General features: G+C 44.6%; 1 protein-coding gene across 1 annotated transcript in view; it reads left to right on the forward strand.

Moving 5' to 3' along the window:
• VWA7 (von Willebrand factor A domain containing 7) overlaps nt 1-16,828 on the forward strand; it is a 53,572-nt gene extending 36,744 nt beyond the window's left edge. Inside the window, exons 13-17 of the mRNA XM_088481498.1 lie at nt 3,443-3,535; nt 4,969-5,228; nt 12,549-12,679; nt 12,947-13,115; nt 15,618-16,828. Of these exons, the coding sequence (XP_088337624.1) occupies nt 3,443-3,535; nt 4,969-5,228; nt 12,549-12,679; nt 12,947-13,115; nt 15,618-16,088 (1,124 nt within the window). The 3' untranslated portion in view covers nt 16,089-16,828. The remainder of the gene's footprint in view (nt 1-3,442; nt 3,536-4,968; nt 5,229-12,548; nt 12,680-12,946; nt 13,116-15,617) is intronic.
• Nucleotides 16,829-19,364: the final 2,536 nt, after the last annotated feature.

The raw sequence follows: 19,364 nt of genomic DNA on the forward strand, positions 1-19,364 counted from the left end.
GCGTACGGCTCTGAATGAGGGCCTTAGTTTGTGTCACATATCAACATAATATGTCAAAATAGTGATAGCAAAATAAAGTATACCGTAGTTTATGCTAATAAAGCCTCGCTGGTAAATACAGAGGCACAGCATATAATTTAGACATTCATAATAAGCCACACAAAAAAGGGGACATATAAGATTGATTATACAAATTAGAGAAAGGTGAATGGTATTAACAATTTCCATCAGGCTAGGAGCATTGATTGTATATATCAAAGTAGAAATACATGTCAAAATAATGACAAGGAATATTTGATATACCTAGCACAAAAAACACAGCATTCTCACACATTGAAATTAAGAAAGGCACACCTGTTAATGGTTCAATTAGGTGAGTAAAATGAATCCCACAGAATACTAATTACTAATATGCAAGATATCACTTTGTAAATTACCACATATACAGATATACATATATACATATGTCTCCATGTGGAGCTGGACACAAAATAATTATAATGAGAATTCGATTGACTCAAGAAGTAAAATAACCATGTCCAGAAATAGATACAAAATCCTACATGTAGCAGCATAAGTCAATCAGAAGAAAACCGTGGAAAACCAGTACCGCTATGGCTCACTAAGGAGACATATTGGTAAGTGAGTCACGCCTAATCGGCGATCACCATTGTGATAATAATAATGACGGTGCATGTGTATAACAATTATGTAGAAAAAAACAGTTCTATTATGAACTGTAGATCCCTCTTGTGTCTGCCTACCTGCTGTCATAAGAATATATACAGCGCTGTAAGATCACACATAACCAATTATTTATGCATTAAGACAGGCATTATGACACAGGGATCCTGCTGTGTAATGGTGTAAATACAATACCACTCTCGTATCCAACATCCAGAAAACTCCAACCCATATGCTGGCTGGATATCTGTGCAAAGAGTAAATAGCTAAGAGGACGCGCGTTTCGCCCGGTGAACAAGCCCTCAGCCGGGCGAAACGCGCGTCCTCTTAGCTATTTACTATTTATATTGTTCTGTGCTGTAATTGTGCAAATTCTCCTACATTACCTACAGCCATACATTACTTGATTGCCCAATCTCGTCTGATCTTGGAAGCTAAACTGTAATTGGCCTGATTAGTACTTGGGAGGTGACTCCCAGGGAATACCAGGTGCTGTAGCAAAAGATACCTTGGGATTGTTTTTTGCACTAAGCCAGACAATATTAATACAGATATTTCTATATAAGATAAATCAACAATCCAATATATTCAGTTATTTTGTGTACATATTTACAATTCGCCTTTAGATTTTATTATATCAAGTGATTTTTGACTTTGATGATGGATTTATATTATCCATTCTTAAAATTCACTATATGGTACTTTATTTTATTGTCGCTAATAAAAGTTATGTATTAAACTAATTCAACTATTCACTTACAAGAGTGCCCCACACCATAGCCCTACTTTGTTCTATATTGCTTAGAGCGAGCGGTCTGTCAGAGCGAACACTCTGTCAGAGCGAGCAGTCTGTCAGAGCGAGTGGCTCTGAATCAGGCCCTGTGTATCTTGGTAAAACCATGTGGGAATATGTTTTTGCTTTGAATAGCCTGTACTTAAAGGAACATCACCTTAAAAAAATGTAGATCTACTTTTTCTATATAAAATCACATAAATATAAATGTATAGAGACTAATATAAAGCCTGTGTACACATTTTAATCAGTTTAGACACGTTTGGGAGGCTGGAGCTGGATATACACTCAGCGATCGCCACACTGCAGGGAAGGAGACTGGGGCAGAGTTTCAAAATCCTGCAGGGACTGATGGGAAAATGTCCTTCTGTCTTTGCAGCTTTCGAGATAATTAAGGATTTTCTCTATGTGACGCCATTCTGAGATGGCGTTATATAAAGTGAAGATTTATGCAGAACTTTAACGATTTTTGCCTCGCTAAATAGCGTAAAAAAGTTAAAGCACTGTAGAGACCAATGGCTTGCTCCCTACAGTGTGATACTCTGTGAGATGAGTATTAACAGAGAAGATAATTGCGTTATCTTCTGTGTTAACACTTTGCTGAAGTGAAAATACTTAAAAAATGCGAAAACGCTAATTTCCGCATTATTTAAGTAAATAATTCATTACTTCATAGAGCCCCAGGGCCTATTCTGCACAAATAAAGGGGTTTTCTACTATACTTACGTATTTTTATAGAGACATCCACTCTTGACAGTGACACCTGTCTCCAATCAGCCGTAAGGACAGGCAGGCAAGCATGTAAGCATGAAGGGGTTAAAGTAATAGGGAACAATCCCATTCTCCGCGATGTGACTCTGTCTGGACCAGCCGCGAAGACGCTCTGCGAAAAGTCAATGTAATTGAATACGGGGATAATTAAAATAGGCGAAAATTACGTCATCGGCCGTAAAAAAACGGGGATAAGTTTTCACTAGCCTTTTGCTGGCGAAAAAAAGTGCAGAATTGGGGTTTAAGGGTGCAGGCTTAATAAAAATAGCCTGCACCCCTGGGAATGTCCCCTAAAAGGGATATGTGTCAAAAAAAATAAAAAATCGGGACACCCCAAAAAATGACCTTCAATTTGGAGTGAAAATAAAACAAAAAAAAAACCAGAACACACTTATAGAAAAGCCAAATTAAACCAAGAGGGGTTCGATGATCGGTTTACAATCGGGAAGCCGGCTGCCTTAATACCGACAGCTGGCTTCCCGACTGTCATACCCCGACGAGGGTGAAATGCCGGGCGTCTAGACGCCTGACATTTTCCCGACGCCGGGAGACAGGCGCCCGGCATCCCGATCAAAGGGATTCCGAGCGCCGCGAGTGGACGGCCGCGGGGGAGGGGAGGGTTAGGTTTAGGGCACCCGGGGGAGACTTAGGGTTAGGCATCCCCCCGGGAGGGTTAGGGTTAGGCTAGGGGGAGGGAGGATTAGGGTTAGGCACCCCTGGGGGGGACTTAGGGTTAATTTTTGCGATGCTTACCTTTCCATCGGCTCCCATTTTCGCTGCTTCCTAATTGAATATGGGGATAAAGCGGGCACGCGCCCAATATTTTATCCCCGGAAAACCTGCGATGTGGAGCAAAAAGTCCAGCATGGACTTTTCGCTCCCAAATTGAATACCCCCCTTAGTGTTGTGTGTGTTTTATCCTTTGATATCAAGTAAACAACATTATACTTTATTAATACCCATCATTTATTTATGTTATTACGTCCATATAGTGTAAACAGGGGACAACATATTGTTACACTACACTCAACCAGCACCACGTCACAGGGTCATAACTCTATTACATCGTGTATAATGTATTTACCCCCATACATCGCAGGCGGCTCTCTGTCTCCTTATTATTCCCCCCATTTTGTGTCACTATTTTGTCCCATCTCACGTTCCCGGATGAAGTTCTCTCTCTGTATATCACAGGTCGCAGCTCTGTGGATTTCCTCTATTATTTTGGCACACCTGTAAATGGGTCTCATCCTGGACTCTACCAACTCAACAACCAACCGGTGGCAGGTAAGTACCATAACAATCACACAGATATCCACTTTGCCAGTGACTGTATACAGTATAGTCATTGAAAGAGAGAATTATATATATATATATATATATATATATATATATATATATATATATATATTGTATACAACTGAATCTAAATGACAAATACTATGGGGTCTAGGTGCTAGGACAAATCCTGCCTCCATATTTGCCCCCTCTCAGTCACATTGTATTGGCATCTGCCAGGCGGAGGAGACAGGGCGGTGCCAGGATGCGCATGCAGGGTAATTTACATTAATAATCACTACTACACGGAATGTGCCAAACCACCCTCACCCCATTCATTTGCCTGAACTGTCTACACATTCCCCTCATTACCTGCACACACGGCAGTTTTTGTCTAGCTCTAAAACCGCCTGTTCTCATGAGCTGTATAAAAATTGCTTTTACTACTATATATATATAAAGTTACTATGCTTTTGACTGCTACTAGTATGATTACTATAAGGGTACTGTATACCTCCACAGGGGTTACTTGTGCATTGCCCTGTGCTGCATTCCCCGGGTGGCAAATGCATCTTCAACACTTATCAAATGAAATGAGAAATGGAGGTGCAGTGCTCTCTGCAGTTAAAACAAACGTCTTACGGAACATGAACACAAGTTTAAGTATTTTTGGTGCATTCAGTGACGTCACAAGGGAGGTGCGTGCTGCACCCGGGTGTCACCTGCGAGGGGTGACACCAAACTGCAAACTCCTCCTCAGTGACAGGAGCCGGGTGCTGCACTGTAGCATTACGTGCAGCACTCGGCTCCTGACCTCTGGGATCCCTGGAGTGACAAGACGAGGGTTCACCCACGATGCCCCGCCCCCTACCTGTGATGCCCCGCCCCCTATCTGCGATGCCCTGCCCTCTACTTGTGAGGCCCTGCTCCTTTTTTGCAGGCGCACAGCTTTGCAGCTCGCACTAACAACATCACCACATCGGGTGTCAGATCAGGTAGGGACACCACTGGGTGCATCTGTATACAAAAATGTGATGGGTTGTGGAGAATTGGGGATGGTTCGCTGATTAGGAGTTGGGTGTATTGGGGCAATGGTGTCATTTATCCTGATTATAGGAAGTAGGTACAGTATGTAACCAGTGACTATTAAAAGTGCCGGGAATACTGTAACAGTGTTTCCTAATAAGAACGTAAATGGTCACACCCTGTTTTTGCATGCAACTTTTCTGTGGATTTTGTGCCAAGACTTTGGTCATAAAGGAGGAAATGCCCATAATGATCTTGGCACTGCATCAGCAATAAAACGAGCCCTGTATTCAACCATGACAGTTTAGGGGGTAAGAGGGCTATTACTGGTGCCCACAGCCTGGTTATGCATTCGTTGTGTAGTTTGTGTGTGATACACTCCCGCTGATGCCATCCTATCTCTTTGTCATCCCCAGGAGTCTCTGCAATCCTGGTAGTGGATGTTATAGGCCTCCCAGAATCTGCCAACCTAAGCCATGCCAGCTTGTCCACAGCCAATGGAGAGACGCAGACAGTGGAACTGGAAGCAGCCAATCAGACGGGGCTCCTAGTGGCACAGGTCGGGCATATCCCCATCGGGGAATTCAGTGTCGGTGTGAGAGGTCAGGATGGGAAGGGACAGGGGATTAAACGTGAGGCTCCGCAGCAGCTGAAAACGTCTGAATGCATGTTGGAGGTGAGCTTAGGGTGCTCTTCTGTCCCACCTTGTGCTACTTGTGTCCTGTGTGTACTGTAGTCCAGCTGCTTTTTATTCATCTTTTCCTAATATTCCATTAGGCAGTCACCAAAGTAGCGATTTTCTGGTTTTGATCACAGAAATCCTGAAATAGTGCAATCCTTTTGCCTGCAGCAATAGAATACGGTCACTGATGATGATCATGATGAGGTGTTTCCTGTAGATAAGGATGCTCACAGAGCATGTGCTATAAAAAAAATATTTGGTTGGTCAGGGGGGTTTCTGGGTACTCAGAAACCCCCCATGCATGCGCTAGTGGACAGCAAGACACCATTGGAATGATATATCGCACCAGTTGTACACACTACACGATATTAAGTACAAGTGCGCACTATTTTGTTCCATGCTACATATTGTAACATGGCATCGTTCATTGCATCGTCCCATCTGGGATCGGGGTAAGTACTATACGACCTGCATGTTATATCGTTCTGATCTGCATCAGAACGATATATCGTAAGACAGTTTGCGTACTGTGTACCCAGCTTAACACAGGTTATCCTATTATTATTATCATTGTAAAAAATATATGATACAAAAAGTGCGGCACTCAGAGGATTCAATATGCAAGAAGGATTTTACTCATGTGGTCAAAGTTTCAATGAATCAACATTTTCGTCAGGAGGAGATATATATATATATTAGGGGTGAGCGAGTTCGGATTTCTGAAATCCGAACCCCCCCGAGCCCCCCCGATCCGAGTCCGATCCGAGTCAGGCTCGACTTTTCCCGCCTGACTCGGATCTGAAATCGAGGCAAAACGTCATCATCCCGCCTTCCGAGTCTCGCGGGTTTTGGATCCTATATAAGGTACCCGCGTCGGCGCCATTTTCTCACTCGGCTGTGGACAGTGAAGAGGGAGGGTGGGAGTTAGGGCTGTGTAGTGTAGTGCTGCTGTTGTCCACTACTTCAAAGTCCATAGGGGCTGGCTGTGTTGTGCTGTGCTGCTGTTGTTAATAGGGGCTGTGTCCACTACTTCAAAGTCCATAGGGGCTGGCTGGACTGTGTTGTGCAGTCAGTTCTCCATAGGGGCTGTGTCCACTCCAAAGTCCTGTGCAGTGTCCCAGTCCTAAAGGGGTGCTGTAGTGTTGTCCAGGGGGTGCTCTGTCCATCAGGGGTGCTCCCCCCAAGTGCTAAAAAAATTATATATTTTCTGTGTTTGTGAATTGTGTGCGCAGTAGCCGCACGTGCATCAACAAAGTAGTGCCAAGCGTGCGCCTGTGTCATAAGTAAAGGGCCGGCTGGCTTGACCATTAAAGGGTGCTGTAACCCCCAAAGTACACTCCAGTCCAAACCAAAAAAAAAATTATTTTCTGTGTTTGTGAATTGTGTGCGCAGTAGCCGCACGTGCATCAACAAAGTAGTGCCAAGCGTGCGCCTGTGTCATAAGTAAAGGGCCGGCTGGCTTGACCGTTAAGGGTGCTGTAACCCCCAAAGTACACTCCAGTCCAAACCAAAAAAAATTTTATTTTCTGTGTTTGTGAATTGTGTGCGCAGTAGCCGCACGTGCATCAACAAAGTAGTGCCAAGCGTGCGCCTGTGTCATAAGTAAAGGGCCGGCTGGCTTGACCATTAAAGGGTGCTGTAACCCCCGAAAGTACACTCCAGTCCAAACAAAAAAAAAAATATTTTCTGTGTTTGTGAATTGTGTGCGCAGTAGCCGCACGTGCATCAACAAAGTAGTGCCAAGCGTGCGCCTGTGTCATAAGTAAAGGGCCAGCTGGCTTGACCATTAAAGGGTGCTGTAACCCCCGAAAGTACACTCCAGTCCAAACAAAAAAAAAAATATTTTCTGTGTTTGTGAATTGTGTGCGCAGTAGCCGCACGTGCATCAACAAAGTAGTGCCAAGCGTGCGCCTGTGTCATAAGTAAAGGGCCGGCTGGCTTGACCGTTAAAGGGTTCTGTAACCCCCAAAGTACACTCCAAAACAAAAAAATATATATTTTCTGTGTTTGTGACTTGTGTGCACTGTGGCTGCACGTGCATCAACAAAGGAGCAGCGCCAAGCGTGCGCCTGTGTCCCATAAGTAAAGAGCCGGCTGGCTCATTTCTTAAAGGGTGGTGTAACCCACAAAGTGCACTACTCTCCAGCAAAAATAAAAAAATATTTTCTGTGTTTGTGTGCGCTTTAGCCGCACGTATATATCAATATAACATAAATGGAGGACCAAACTTTCTCCGATAAAAATAAAATAGGGAAAGATCAAGAACCACTTCCTCCTAGTGCTGTTGCTGCTGCTGGGAGTTGTTCATCATCCCAGAGAGGAAGTAGGAACATCACTACTTTTACTAAACAATTGACCCTCCAACAGTCCCTAGCGATGAGGATGAAGTACGACAGCAGTCATCCTGAAGCAAAACGTATAACTGAGGCCTTGACTGCTATGTTGGTGTTAGACGTGCGTCCGGTATCCGCCATTAGTGCAGTGGGATTTAGACAATTGATGGAGGTAGTGTGTCCTCGGTTCCAAATCCCGTCTAGATTCCACCTGCATCCTCAAAGCAGCAGCGACAAGCGTGCGTCTGTCTGTTAAAGGGTGGTGTAACCCTCAAAGTGTGCTACACAAACAATTAAAATATTGTTCTTTTTTTTCTGTCTTTGTGAAATGTGTGGGCTGTAGCCGCACCTGCATCCTTAAAGCAGCAGCGACAAGCGTGCGTCTGTCTGTTAAAGGGTGGTGACACCCTCAAAGTGTGCTACACAAACAATTAAAATATTGTTCTTTTTTTTTCTGTCTTTGTGAATTGTGTGGGCTGTAGCCGCACTTGCATCCTCAAAGCAGCAGCGACAAGCGTGCATCTGTCTGTTAAAGGGTGTTGTAACTCTCAAAGTGCTCCAAAAAATAAAACATTTTTTTTAATGTGTTTGTGACTTGTGTGCGATGTAGCCGCACTTGCATCCTCAAAGCAGCAGCGACAAGCGTGCGTCTGTCTGTTAAAGGGTGGTGACACCCTCAAAGTGTGCTACACAAACAATAAAAATATTCTTCTTCTTTTTTCTGTCTTTGTGAATTGTGTGGGCTGTAGCCGCACCTGCATCCTTAAAGCAGCAGCGACAAGCGTGCGTCTGTCTGTTAAAGGGTGGTGACACCCTCAAAGTGTGCTACACAAACAATTAAAATATTGTTCTTTTTTTTTCGGTCTTTGTGAAATGTGTGGGCTGTAGCCACACCTGCATCCTTAAAGCAGCAGCGACAAGCGTGCGTCTGTCTGTTAAAGGGTGGTGACACCCTCAAAGTGTGCTACACAAACAATAAAAATATTCTTCTTCTTTTTTCTGTCTTTGTGAATTGTGTGGGCTGTAGCCACACTTGCATCCTCAAAGCAGCAGCGACAAGCGTGCGTCTGTCTGTTAAAGGGTGGTGTAACCCTCAAAGTGCGCTCCACAAACAATAAAAATATTCTTTTTTTTTTCTGTCTTTGTGAATTGTGTGGGCTGTAGCCGCACTTGCATCCTCAAAGCAGCAGCGACAAGCGTGCGTCTGTCTGTTAAAGGATTACATCGGTGACAGCATCCAAGTAGGCATGTCAGACAGTCCGTACCTGTACTGGCAGGAAAAAGAAGCAATTTGGAGGTCCCTGTACAAACTGCCTCTATTTTACCTGAGTTGCCCCCCCTCCAGTGTGTACTCCGAAAGAGTGTTTAGTGCAGCCGGGAACCTTGTCAGCGAAAGGCGTAGGAGGTTGCTTCCACAAAATGTGGAGAAGATGATGTTCATAAAATGAATTATCAACTCTTCCAGGGAGACCAGCCTCCAGAACGTACAGAGGGACCTGTGGTTCCAGCAGGGACGAATTAATACTCTGTGAGGATGAGGATGTACACACTGAAGAGGGTGAGGAATCGGTGGATGAGGAGGATGAGGATGACATCTTGCCTCCGTAGAGCCAGTTTGTGCAGGGACAGATTAATTGCCAGCTTGTTTTGTGGGGGCCCAAACGAACCAATCATTTCAGCCACAGTTGTGTGGCAGACCCTGGCGCTGAAATGATTGGTTTGTTAAAGTGTGCATGTCCTGTTTATACAACATAAGGGTGGGTGGGAGGGCCCAAGGACAATTCCATTTTGCACCTCTTTTTTTTCTTTGCATTATGTACAGTTTGGGGCCTAGTTTTTCAAACTGCCATCCTGTCTGCCACTGCAGTTTCACGCCTAGATGGGTCACGTGTTTGTGCCGCCCACTCGTGTCGCTTAGCATAGTCATCCAGCTACCTCGGTGCAACCTTTTGGACATAAAAACACTATTGTGAGGTGTGAGGTGTTCAGAATAGACTGGAAATGAGTGGAAATTAAGGTTATTGAGGTTAATAATAGCATAGGAGCAGAAAAACCTACAAATTCTGTGATTTTAGCTGTTTTTATGCTTTTTTTCAAAAAAATACAGATCCAAAACACAAAACCCAGAACCCAAAACACGGAAGGGTGGTTTTGGCAAAACCAATCCAGATCCAAAACACGAAGAAAGATCCAGATCCAAAACACAAAACACGAAAAGTGGCCGGTGCACACCCCTAATATATATATATATATATATATATATATATATATATATATATATATATATATATATATACATACATACAGTATATATATATATATATAATATATACACACACACGTACAGAGGGTAAAATAAGTATTGAACACAACAACATTTTTCTCAGTAAATATATATGTAATGGGACTATTGTAATGAAATTTTCACCGAATGTCAGCAACAACCCATGCGAAGAGATCAAACCACATAGATGTCCATAACTTAATTTATGTGTAATAATGTGAAATGCTTACTGAATTTTATTTAATTCTTCGTACAAAAGCCTTTGTTGGTAATGACAGCTTCAAGACGCCTCCTGTATGGAGAAACTAGTCGCATACATTGCTCAGGTGCGATTTTGGCCCATTGTTCCACACAAACAGTCTTCAAATCTTGAAGGTTCCGTAGGCCTCATCTATGAACTCTGATCTTTAGTTCTTTCCATAGATTTTCAATTGGATTCAAGTCAGGTGATTGGCTGGACCCTTCTAGCAGCTTTATTTTCTTTCTCTGAAACCAATTGAGAGTGTCCTTGGCTGTGTGTTTGGGATCATTGTCTTGCTGAAATGTCCACCCTCGTTTCATCTTCAGCATCCTGGTAGATGGCAGCAGATTTTTATCAAGAATGTCTCTGTACATTTTTCAATTTATCCTTCCTTCAACAATATGAAGTATGCCAGTACCGTGTGCTGAAAAACAGCCCCACACCATGATGTTCCCACATCCAAACCTCACTGTTGGTATGGTGTTTTGGGGATGATGTGCCATTTCTCCTCCAAACATGGTGTGTATTATGGCATTCAAAGAGTTCAATTTTGGCCTCATCTTACCAGACTATGGCCCTCATTCAGAGCTGTACGCTCTGAGCAGAGCGCACGCTCTGAATGAGGGCCACCCTCCATAATTATGGAGCGTCCTCCTGGACGCTCGTATAGCTGTGGGTCACCACCCACAGCCTATACGAGCGTGCAGTTTGATGGCCGCGATGGTCTTGACCATCGCGACCATCGAAACTGCGAGCCGGAGCCTGTGGTTGAGGTTTTCAACCGCAAGCCCCGGAGTGATTTTGGCTCTATCAGAGCCAAAATCACTCCGACTGACATCACTAGTGATGTCAGTGGGCCGGCTTCTGACGGTAGGCGTTCCCATGGGAACGCCCCCGTCAGGGAGGCACGCCCCCGGCACGCCCACCAAAGGGGGCGTGCTGTCAATCAACATTGACAGCACGCCCCCTTTGATCAGACACAACGAGCGAAGGAAAGTCCTTCGCTCGTCGCGTCAGGCGCATGCGCACGACGGAGCTCCCGCCGTCGTGCGCATGCGCAGAGCACAACATCGACCCACTTGCGAGCGGACAGCCGCTTGCGAGTGGGTCTGAATCACGCCCTATATTCTCTAGGTATTTCACAGGCTTGTCCAAATGTTGTGCAGCACACTTTAAATGAGCTTCAAAATGCTTTTTCTTCAGCAATGGAGTCTTGCGTGGTGAGTGTGAATATAGGCCATGGTGGTTGAGTGCATTGCTTATTGTTTTCTTTGAAACAATTGTACCTGCTAATTCCAGGTCTTTCTGAAGCTCTCCAACCAGTGGTCCTTTGCTCTTGGACAACTCTTCTGATAATTATTTTAATTCCTGTGTACGAAATGTTGCGAAGAGCACCTGGTCGTGGCCGGTTTATTGTGAAATGATGTTCTTTCCACTTCCAGATTATGGTCCCAAAAGTGCTCACTGAAACACTCAGAGGTTTAGAAACCCACCTGTAACCAATGCCATCAGTATGTTTTTCATCAATAAGGTTGCGAAGGTCTTGAGAGAGCTCTTTGCTTTTATCCATCATGAGATCTTTCTTGTGTGACACCTTGGTAATGAGACACCTTTTTATAGGTCATCAGTTGGGACTGAACCAGCTTATATTAATTTGCACTGACAAGGGGCAAGATTGCTTTCTAATCACTGATAGATTTCAGCTGGTGTCTTGGCTTTCCATGCCTTTTTGCACCTCCCTTTCTTCATGTGTTCAATACTTTTTCCCTGTGTCATTTCACATTATTACACATAACTTATTTTATGGACATCTATGGTTTGATTTATTTGCATGTGTGGATTGCATGGGTTGTTGCTGATATTTGGTGAACATTTCATTGCAATAGCCCCATTACATATATATTTACTGAGAAAAATGTTGTTGTGTTCAATACTTATTTTACCCGCTGTATATAGTAAAAACACATTCATATTATTCAGTGCTGCACATTGAGGAGATCAGGATGAAAAGATAACTTACAGAAGATTCATTCATATCGCTGTATGACCCGGAGGACATCTTTCCTCATTAGTCATTATATTGCCCACAAATGTTTTAGTCTGATTTGTAGGTGTGTCCCTTATACAGAGTGGTGATAAAGGTCCATAGAATAAAATGTGTTGTGTATATAACCCTATACCCCGAGGTCACTTTGACAACCACTCTGATCTGACACTGTCCAGGGGGCACTTTTTGGAGATATCTGTCTGACAATATAAATACATGGCAGAAAAGCACAGAAGGCAGCAACGCTATTAAATGCACGGTATATTTACATTAAATTAGGAATCTACTGTGTACTTTACACCACTGAGACTGTTGTCCCTTTGCTACTTTTCCGCTATATTTATGTTCCTTTTTTGTCTCCACATTTATCCCCTTACAGTCGGTGTGATATTACATTAATGTTTTGCAGATCTCCAGCAATTCGCCTCTGACACCAGGAACCCTGCATCCGATTTCATTGAAGATCACAAATGTTGGAGCCTCTCACTGTTATTCTGTCACCGTCAGTGATGACATTAGCGAGGCCTCCACTGCATTCAGGTGAGCAGGAGGAACCACTGCAATGGGCCCATTTATTTATAATGACCTGTCTGGGGCCCGTTCTCAGACCTGCACGTCTCCCTTTAGTGCCCAGGAAAGCAGTGGAACCCTCTGCCCCCGTCTGTACCCAATGTCCATCTTTCCCATAACATTCCTCTGGCTCTTTGTCCCTCTACCACCGCCCCCCATGTTTCTGTTACTCCACCTACATCCCTTCTCCACTTACTGCTTCACTTACAGTGACACCTCCTGTGCCTCCCCATGTAGGGTACGGATGGGCCCCGGTGAGACACGGGTAAAGAAGGTGGAGATCCAGGTTCCTGATCATGCTGAGAACAATATGATAGTCACAGTTCTGGTAAAGGCTGAAGACTGTGACAATAATGTTCCACCATGTTCCAGCCACCTCTCACTAGTGGTTACTGGAAGCAGAGAGGTCAGTAATGGCTGCTCTATGTGATTAGTCATTTTATTATATAATAGCAGCTATAGGATCCTGTGTCCTAGCATTTCTTTATACATATCTGTGCTATACACAGCCATTATTCTGTTACATAAAGTAGCATTTTCCTAACTGCTTACTAACACAACAAGATGTACGTGACCCATTTTTGGTAATGCAGCTCTATGTACTGTGGGCCTGATTCAGACCCGGATGCTCGTTTACATTGAGTGATATTTCGCAATCTGCGTATGATTCGCAATGCGCGTGCGCAAACCAGTCAGTGTGATGGGAAAGTGCTCGCCCGTAGCCCGCAGTCGGGCCCCTATTTTGAGTGACAGATAGTGCCTTTGTGGGTGGTAACAGGGGAAGGTGCTTGAAAACGGGGGTGTGGATGTGCGAATGCAGGCGTGCCCGACCGTCAGAACGGCGTTTAATGGGAGTGCATAATTAGCAAAGTAGCATCATTACACACGTGCCTGGGTTGTATTTTAGCCTGAACTGCTCGCAATGTTGTGGTGGGAAAAAGCTACCACAAGCACTGCGAGCCGCTCCGATGGCTCTCGATGTTCCCGATTAATCCTACAACTGCCGGAGATGACGTGTGTTGCGAATGGCAAATGGGCGTCTTTATACAGGTTCGAGTGCATAGTGCGGCCGCTCGCTATTACTTAGTGGGCGGCTTTACGCGACGCAGTGCGAGCGCATGATTTAAATTGCCGGACCCTTTTAGCCAACGAGCTGCCGCAAATAGCGTCCGGGTTTGAATCAGGCCCTGTGTTCTCTTATTACTACATTACTACATGGCTTTATTTATTTTAGTGTAGACACAGAAGATTTCAAGGGAGAGTCCACCTGATTGATTTATAGATGTACACTAACCTGATGGTTAGCGTACATCTCCGATTGTAACTGCTTTGCGCCGGCGCAGTACCCATACTGTGCATGTGCAGTGTGGGTCTTTGGTCCCATACGCACAGCAGTGGCAGGCTGTCAGTGATTGCCAATCTGCTGCTGTTTCTGGGAGGGGAAGGGGTACAACGGCCACCATTTCTCAAAATGGAGGTGTGTTCCCACCGCTGGGGGGAGGAAAGAGGCTGCTGATGGAGATTTTCTGGCTTCTTTTGAGCAACTGCGATCGCCAACTTAAGCGACCCATCATTACTCAGCCGGCAGAGGATCATTTAGATGATCAGATGCTGCGTCCCCGGACATAGCTCGGTTCAGTAATGCATACAGGAGGCGTGATGCCTCCTGCTACATTACCATAACAGTGCTATCGCTGCTGCTACCATGTTAGCAGCTACCATGTTAGCAGCTGCGATAGCAATATTGTCCAAGCTTAATCACCCCCTAAGTTCACATTTTATGTGGGAGAGATGCAGTCAGGGTGCTGACAATTACAATGTCGACACTTTAATATTGAATGTCATAATGTTATATGTGGCAGGGAGGCCACGGTGCCACAAGACAGAGGCAACACTCCCCACTTGATTACCTGGGTGTAGGCTGGTTGTCCAGTCCAGGTTTTGCAGTGTGCTGGGATTCTCAACCAAGCAATCAGCACCACCTGCGAGCTGGGCTTAAGGCTTCGCTGGAAGCAAAGCACAGTGCTCCTAATGCCGGACAAGCTGGCCAGGCGATAGGCCGGGGGTGGTGGTTAGCATTAGGGTGCCAGGACCTGGATGGTCCACAGATATTGTGTATGCTGTCTGTAAGCCAGAGTGGCAAACCTGACTTGATGTTGGCTGTGAAGTGTCTGCTGAGCTGCAGTGATTAAACGGTTCACTGTTTTACCGCTACTGGATGTGTTTCTTCCTGCCTTGTGACACATGGTTAAAATGTCGATACCTGCAAAATGTTGCCAAGATATCAACACAGTAAATGTCAACGGTTAAATGTCAACATATGAAGTATAGACACAGCCGAAATGTCGACACTAGAAATTTTATGGTTAGTATTAGTCTTAAAATTGGTGCGTCCACATTATGTCCCAGTCAACATTTTGACTGTCCACATTTTGAACACATCAACATTTTGTCCAGGTCGACATAGTAAATGTTGACCTTTTGACCATGGTGACATTAGTGTCTTTGAAATGACTGTCAATATTTTGGTTGTCGACAAAACACACCAGGCTCTGTGTGAGCAAATTCTATCTAGAAAGATAAAAACGTAGCTGCTGCAGTACCGATTTTGACCCAAAGATGGCAATATTGGACCAAACTATTCTAGTGTTAACTTATTTCACCCATTCACATTCTTGTAGTCCATCTATTTTAGGATATAGACAAAATTGATATAAATACTGGAACACATAATATTTATATGTTTGGGTTTGTTATACTTATAATACCTGTAAAATATGAATATATGATGAGCGCAACTATTGTCCATTTGGAATTTTAAATAATTATAAATAGAAAATGATGACCGCTTACACTGCTTTTTTTTATAGTGACCCCTTTACCGTCTTTCTATACGTTTTATTCCCAGGTGACTCCCGAGTCTCCTCCTGTCTGCGCTCTTCCCTCTTATGCTGGCTCTTGCCCTGAGTCTCTCCTGCCCGGGCTGTGCCAGGATCACCCCTGGAGTGCCCTCCTCCTGCTGTCAGACGCTGATGGGATAAGATTAGTCCAGATTCTCAATGGTTCAGGGTCAACCTCGCATGGACCTGATGGAGAATATGATCGCATTGAGTTCACATCCACATGCTGTACCCCCCAAGCTGTACTACTGCTCACTAATTACAGGGACGCAACTTGGCATTGCCCATTACAGGCACCAGCTACCGCCATGCTGATGCAACCAAGAAACCACTGGTTATCATTAATAGTATCAGTAATCGCTTTTGTCATATTCGCAGTTGTAGTAGGTGTAGGGTGGGTGTTTTACCGCTATAGAAGAAAGGATAGACCGGCTAGTGATACACCCAGTCACAGCAGCCCAAGAGCCAGTGTTGCTTAGTAGATTATTGTTTTGAATTGCCTGATGCCTTGCCCTGTGGCCAATAGCAGGGTCTGACTGGACCACAGGATTAGAGGGGAAATCCCTGGTAGGACCCACCGCATTTTCTTGGGGTCATGTTCCAGACTATGTACTTCAATTATACATTGTTAGTTTACTAGAGATCAGTTATCTGCTAGAGCAGGACCATGGATCAACTTGGGGGTTTGGTTGGTCTCTATGGAACTACACCAACATTCGCCCTTTTGCCGATAAAATGTATTGATCCCAACAGACCCCTGATTGAGATTGACCACAATCATTAAACACAAGCCTCTGCTACTGCATTCCCCGGTGGGCCCTTTGCCAATGCTCTCTTGCACAGGGCACCAAAAGGTCTAGTTATGGCTCTGCTACATGCCCTAATCCGACACTGGCCAAGAGCCATTGACTCTGGACAAGACGGTCCTCATAGAAGCACAAATGGTTGGAGAAGAAGCAGAATCACCATGGTCGGAAATTGTGGTAGCATTTGCCCATCTGTAATTAATATGACTTTGTCCTTATTTAGGTTTGTGCCAGAGGTTGCAATATTGTTGGGAAGCAGCTGAGATCTGTGGTTTTGTGATGGCATTCGGCACAAATCTGCCTCAACCGTAAAACTCCATACCAACCAGTGCGAATTTTAGTAAACTATGTGTTGTAAAATAATTATAGACTCTGTTGACAGACATGTACATAGGATAATAAAGTAAAAGTATCACCAGTAAATATATCAACTCTGAATGCGAAACATCATTGAAAATGTATTTGAACCGTTACAATAAATCAACACAGGGAATGGAGGTTAGCGCAGGGTTAGGTTGGGCAGAGCGAGTGCTCAGTGTCCTATAGGTGATTCCTATGCTAGCGGACATGACACAGGGAGCATTAAGAAAACTCTAATTATGGGGTCTATTTACTAAGCCTTGGATGGAGATAAAGTGAATAGAGATAAAGTACCAGCCAATCAGCTCCTAACTGCCATGTCACAGGCTGTGTTTGAAAAATGACAGCTAGGAGCTGATTGGCTAGTACTTTCTCTGTCTTCTTTATCTCCACTGAATGCTTAGTAAATAGACCCGTATGTCCCTATTTGTGCACAATATAACAATGTAATGCATTGTCATAGACATAAGAGATAACTGTCCAGACACTGCTATTAATGAATTTGACAGTTGCAAGTTCCACATCTAATGTAATTACATACAAATATAAAGTACAGGGAATACATTTGTTGTTTCCCCTTTTACAATCTACTGTTATAGTATGTTGGAGCACTGCAGGCAAGATATTACCATTGCTAACCTTGCACCTGGCACAGCTTAGGGTTCTAGCTTTTCATTATCACCTACAGTAGTCTGAGAGCAAAAACACAAAACAGGGTAAGACGAGTAACAGTGACAGCTGGCACATAGTCATCAGAGATAGTAATAACACAACCACATAGCTGCAAGTGTGGGAATATTACTGACATTTAACCAATGTGGACATAAAGTCAACATATCATAAATACTAGTGACCTAAACCAGCTGTATGAGTTAGTGATGGTAGAAACGTTAGGAGGGAGTGCCCTGCTCGCAAGAGCTTACATTCTTAGAGGGAACTGTGCTTTCTCTATGCTGTCGCCGGTTGATCTCAATTACACTTGTTACACCCGGCATACACTTAGCACAAATACCAGTGTTATACAGCTGGAAACATCCTGACATGCGTGTGACTAAAAAGATACATGTCAGGGCACTTCTTGCATATGTCTTTTCCTACATGTGTTCAAGGAGGAAAACACCCTTTTTCATTTTATTTTAGTCAAAATAATGTTAATAAATAGAGCCCTATAAGTGAGATGGTAATTATAGTCCTTGGTGCAGAGATGCTCAACTGAAGACACTGTAAACAAAAGATAAAAGTCTCTGTGGGTGAGGCCAACATACATACTGGGGGTACTGTGGCGAGGAACTGTAGAATTGAATACTGTAGAACTTGAAGAATAATAATACTGGAGGGTAGTTGAATATAACTCCTGGAGTATGCAGAATTGGTATATGAACTTGAGTCAGACTCCGGGACGGAGTACGTTGGATAGGATGAGCACTTAAATAGGGCTCCGGGATGGAGTGTGCTGGATTGGGTGAAGCACTTTGAATAGGACTCCGGGATAGAGTGTGCTGGATTGGGTGAAGCACTTTGAATAGGACTCCGGGATGGAGTGTGCTGGATTGGGTGAAGCACTTTGAATAGGACTCCGGGATAGAGTGTGCTGGACTGTGAGCAGGAGTACTCACGATTGTGGTATACAGGAACTTGAGGTAGGCAAACTGGAAAGGAAACCAGTGGAGCTCAGGAACATAGGTCACACTGAAGAGCACTATTGTACTGGCAATGAGACAGAGTCAGGGAAGGGCTTTTATACCCCTGGTCAGATGATGATTGGCTGGAGCAACTGGAGAGTGCTGCTGACTGGATGGATCTGGTCCACCTGACTTGATCCAAGATGGCCGCATCCATGATCCGGAGGTTTGACACACTGAAGTGCAGGAAGTGTGGCTGGGACACCTAGGCAACAGCGGGGATGCAGTAAACACCTTCAGACATAGGCCCCACTCTGGATTCCACTGACAGGAACGACCAGCGACTCAGCAAGGCGCAATGACATAAGCGCATGGGGAGATGTAGGGGTCTCAGCCGGAGGTCACTAGCACGGTTTGTGACATCAGGACTGTCACCTGGTGTGTGTTATTGTTTCTGTCAGAAAGGAATTAAACCACAGATTAAAATGACATCACTGAGAGCTATTGAGCACAGCGCCGCCACCCACATATGAAGGCTAGATGGAGGACGTTTGTATGAATCAAACCCTAAAAATCAGAGTAGTCTTACAGTACTTGTAGTGTTGATGATGTTTTCCTAAGCTGGCCTCTCTGCTGTTGCAGTCATCTCCACTGGGTATAATCTCTCATCTGGTGCTGGGGGCGCTGGCCTCTCCCATGTTGGTGCTGGGAGCGCTGGCCTCTCCCATGTTGGTGCTGGGGGAGCTGGCCTCTCCCATGTTAGTGCTGGGGGAGCTGGCCTCTCCCATGTTGGTGCTGGGGGAGCTGGCCTCTCCCATGTTGGTGCTGGGGGAGCTGGCCTCTCCCATGTTGGTGCTGGGGGAGCTGGCCTCTCCCATGTTGGTGCTGGGGGAGCTGGCCTCTCCCATGTTGGTGCTGGGGGAGCTGGCCTCTCCCATGTTGGTGCTGGGGGAGCTGGCCTCTTCCA

This window comes from Taudactylus pleione, unplaced genomic scaffold (assembly GCF_031769625.1).
Source record: "Taudactylus pleione unplaced genomic scaffold, aTauple2 ptg000274l, whole genome shotgun sequence".
Taxonomy (NCBI): Eukaryota; Metazoa; Chordata; class Amphibia; order Anura; family Myobatrachidae; genus Taudactylus; species Taudactylus pleione.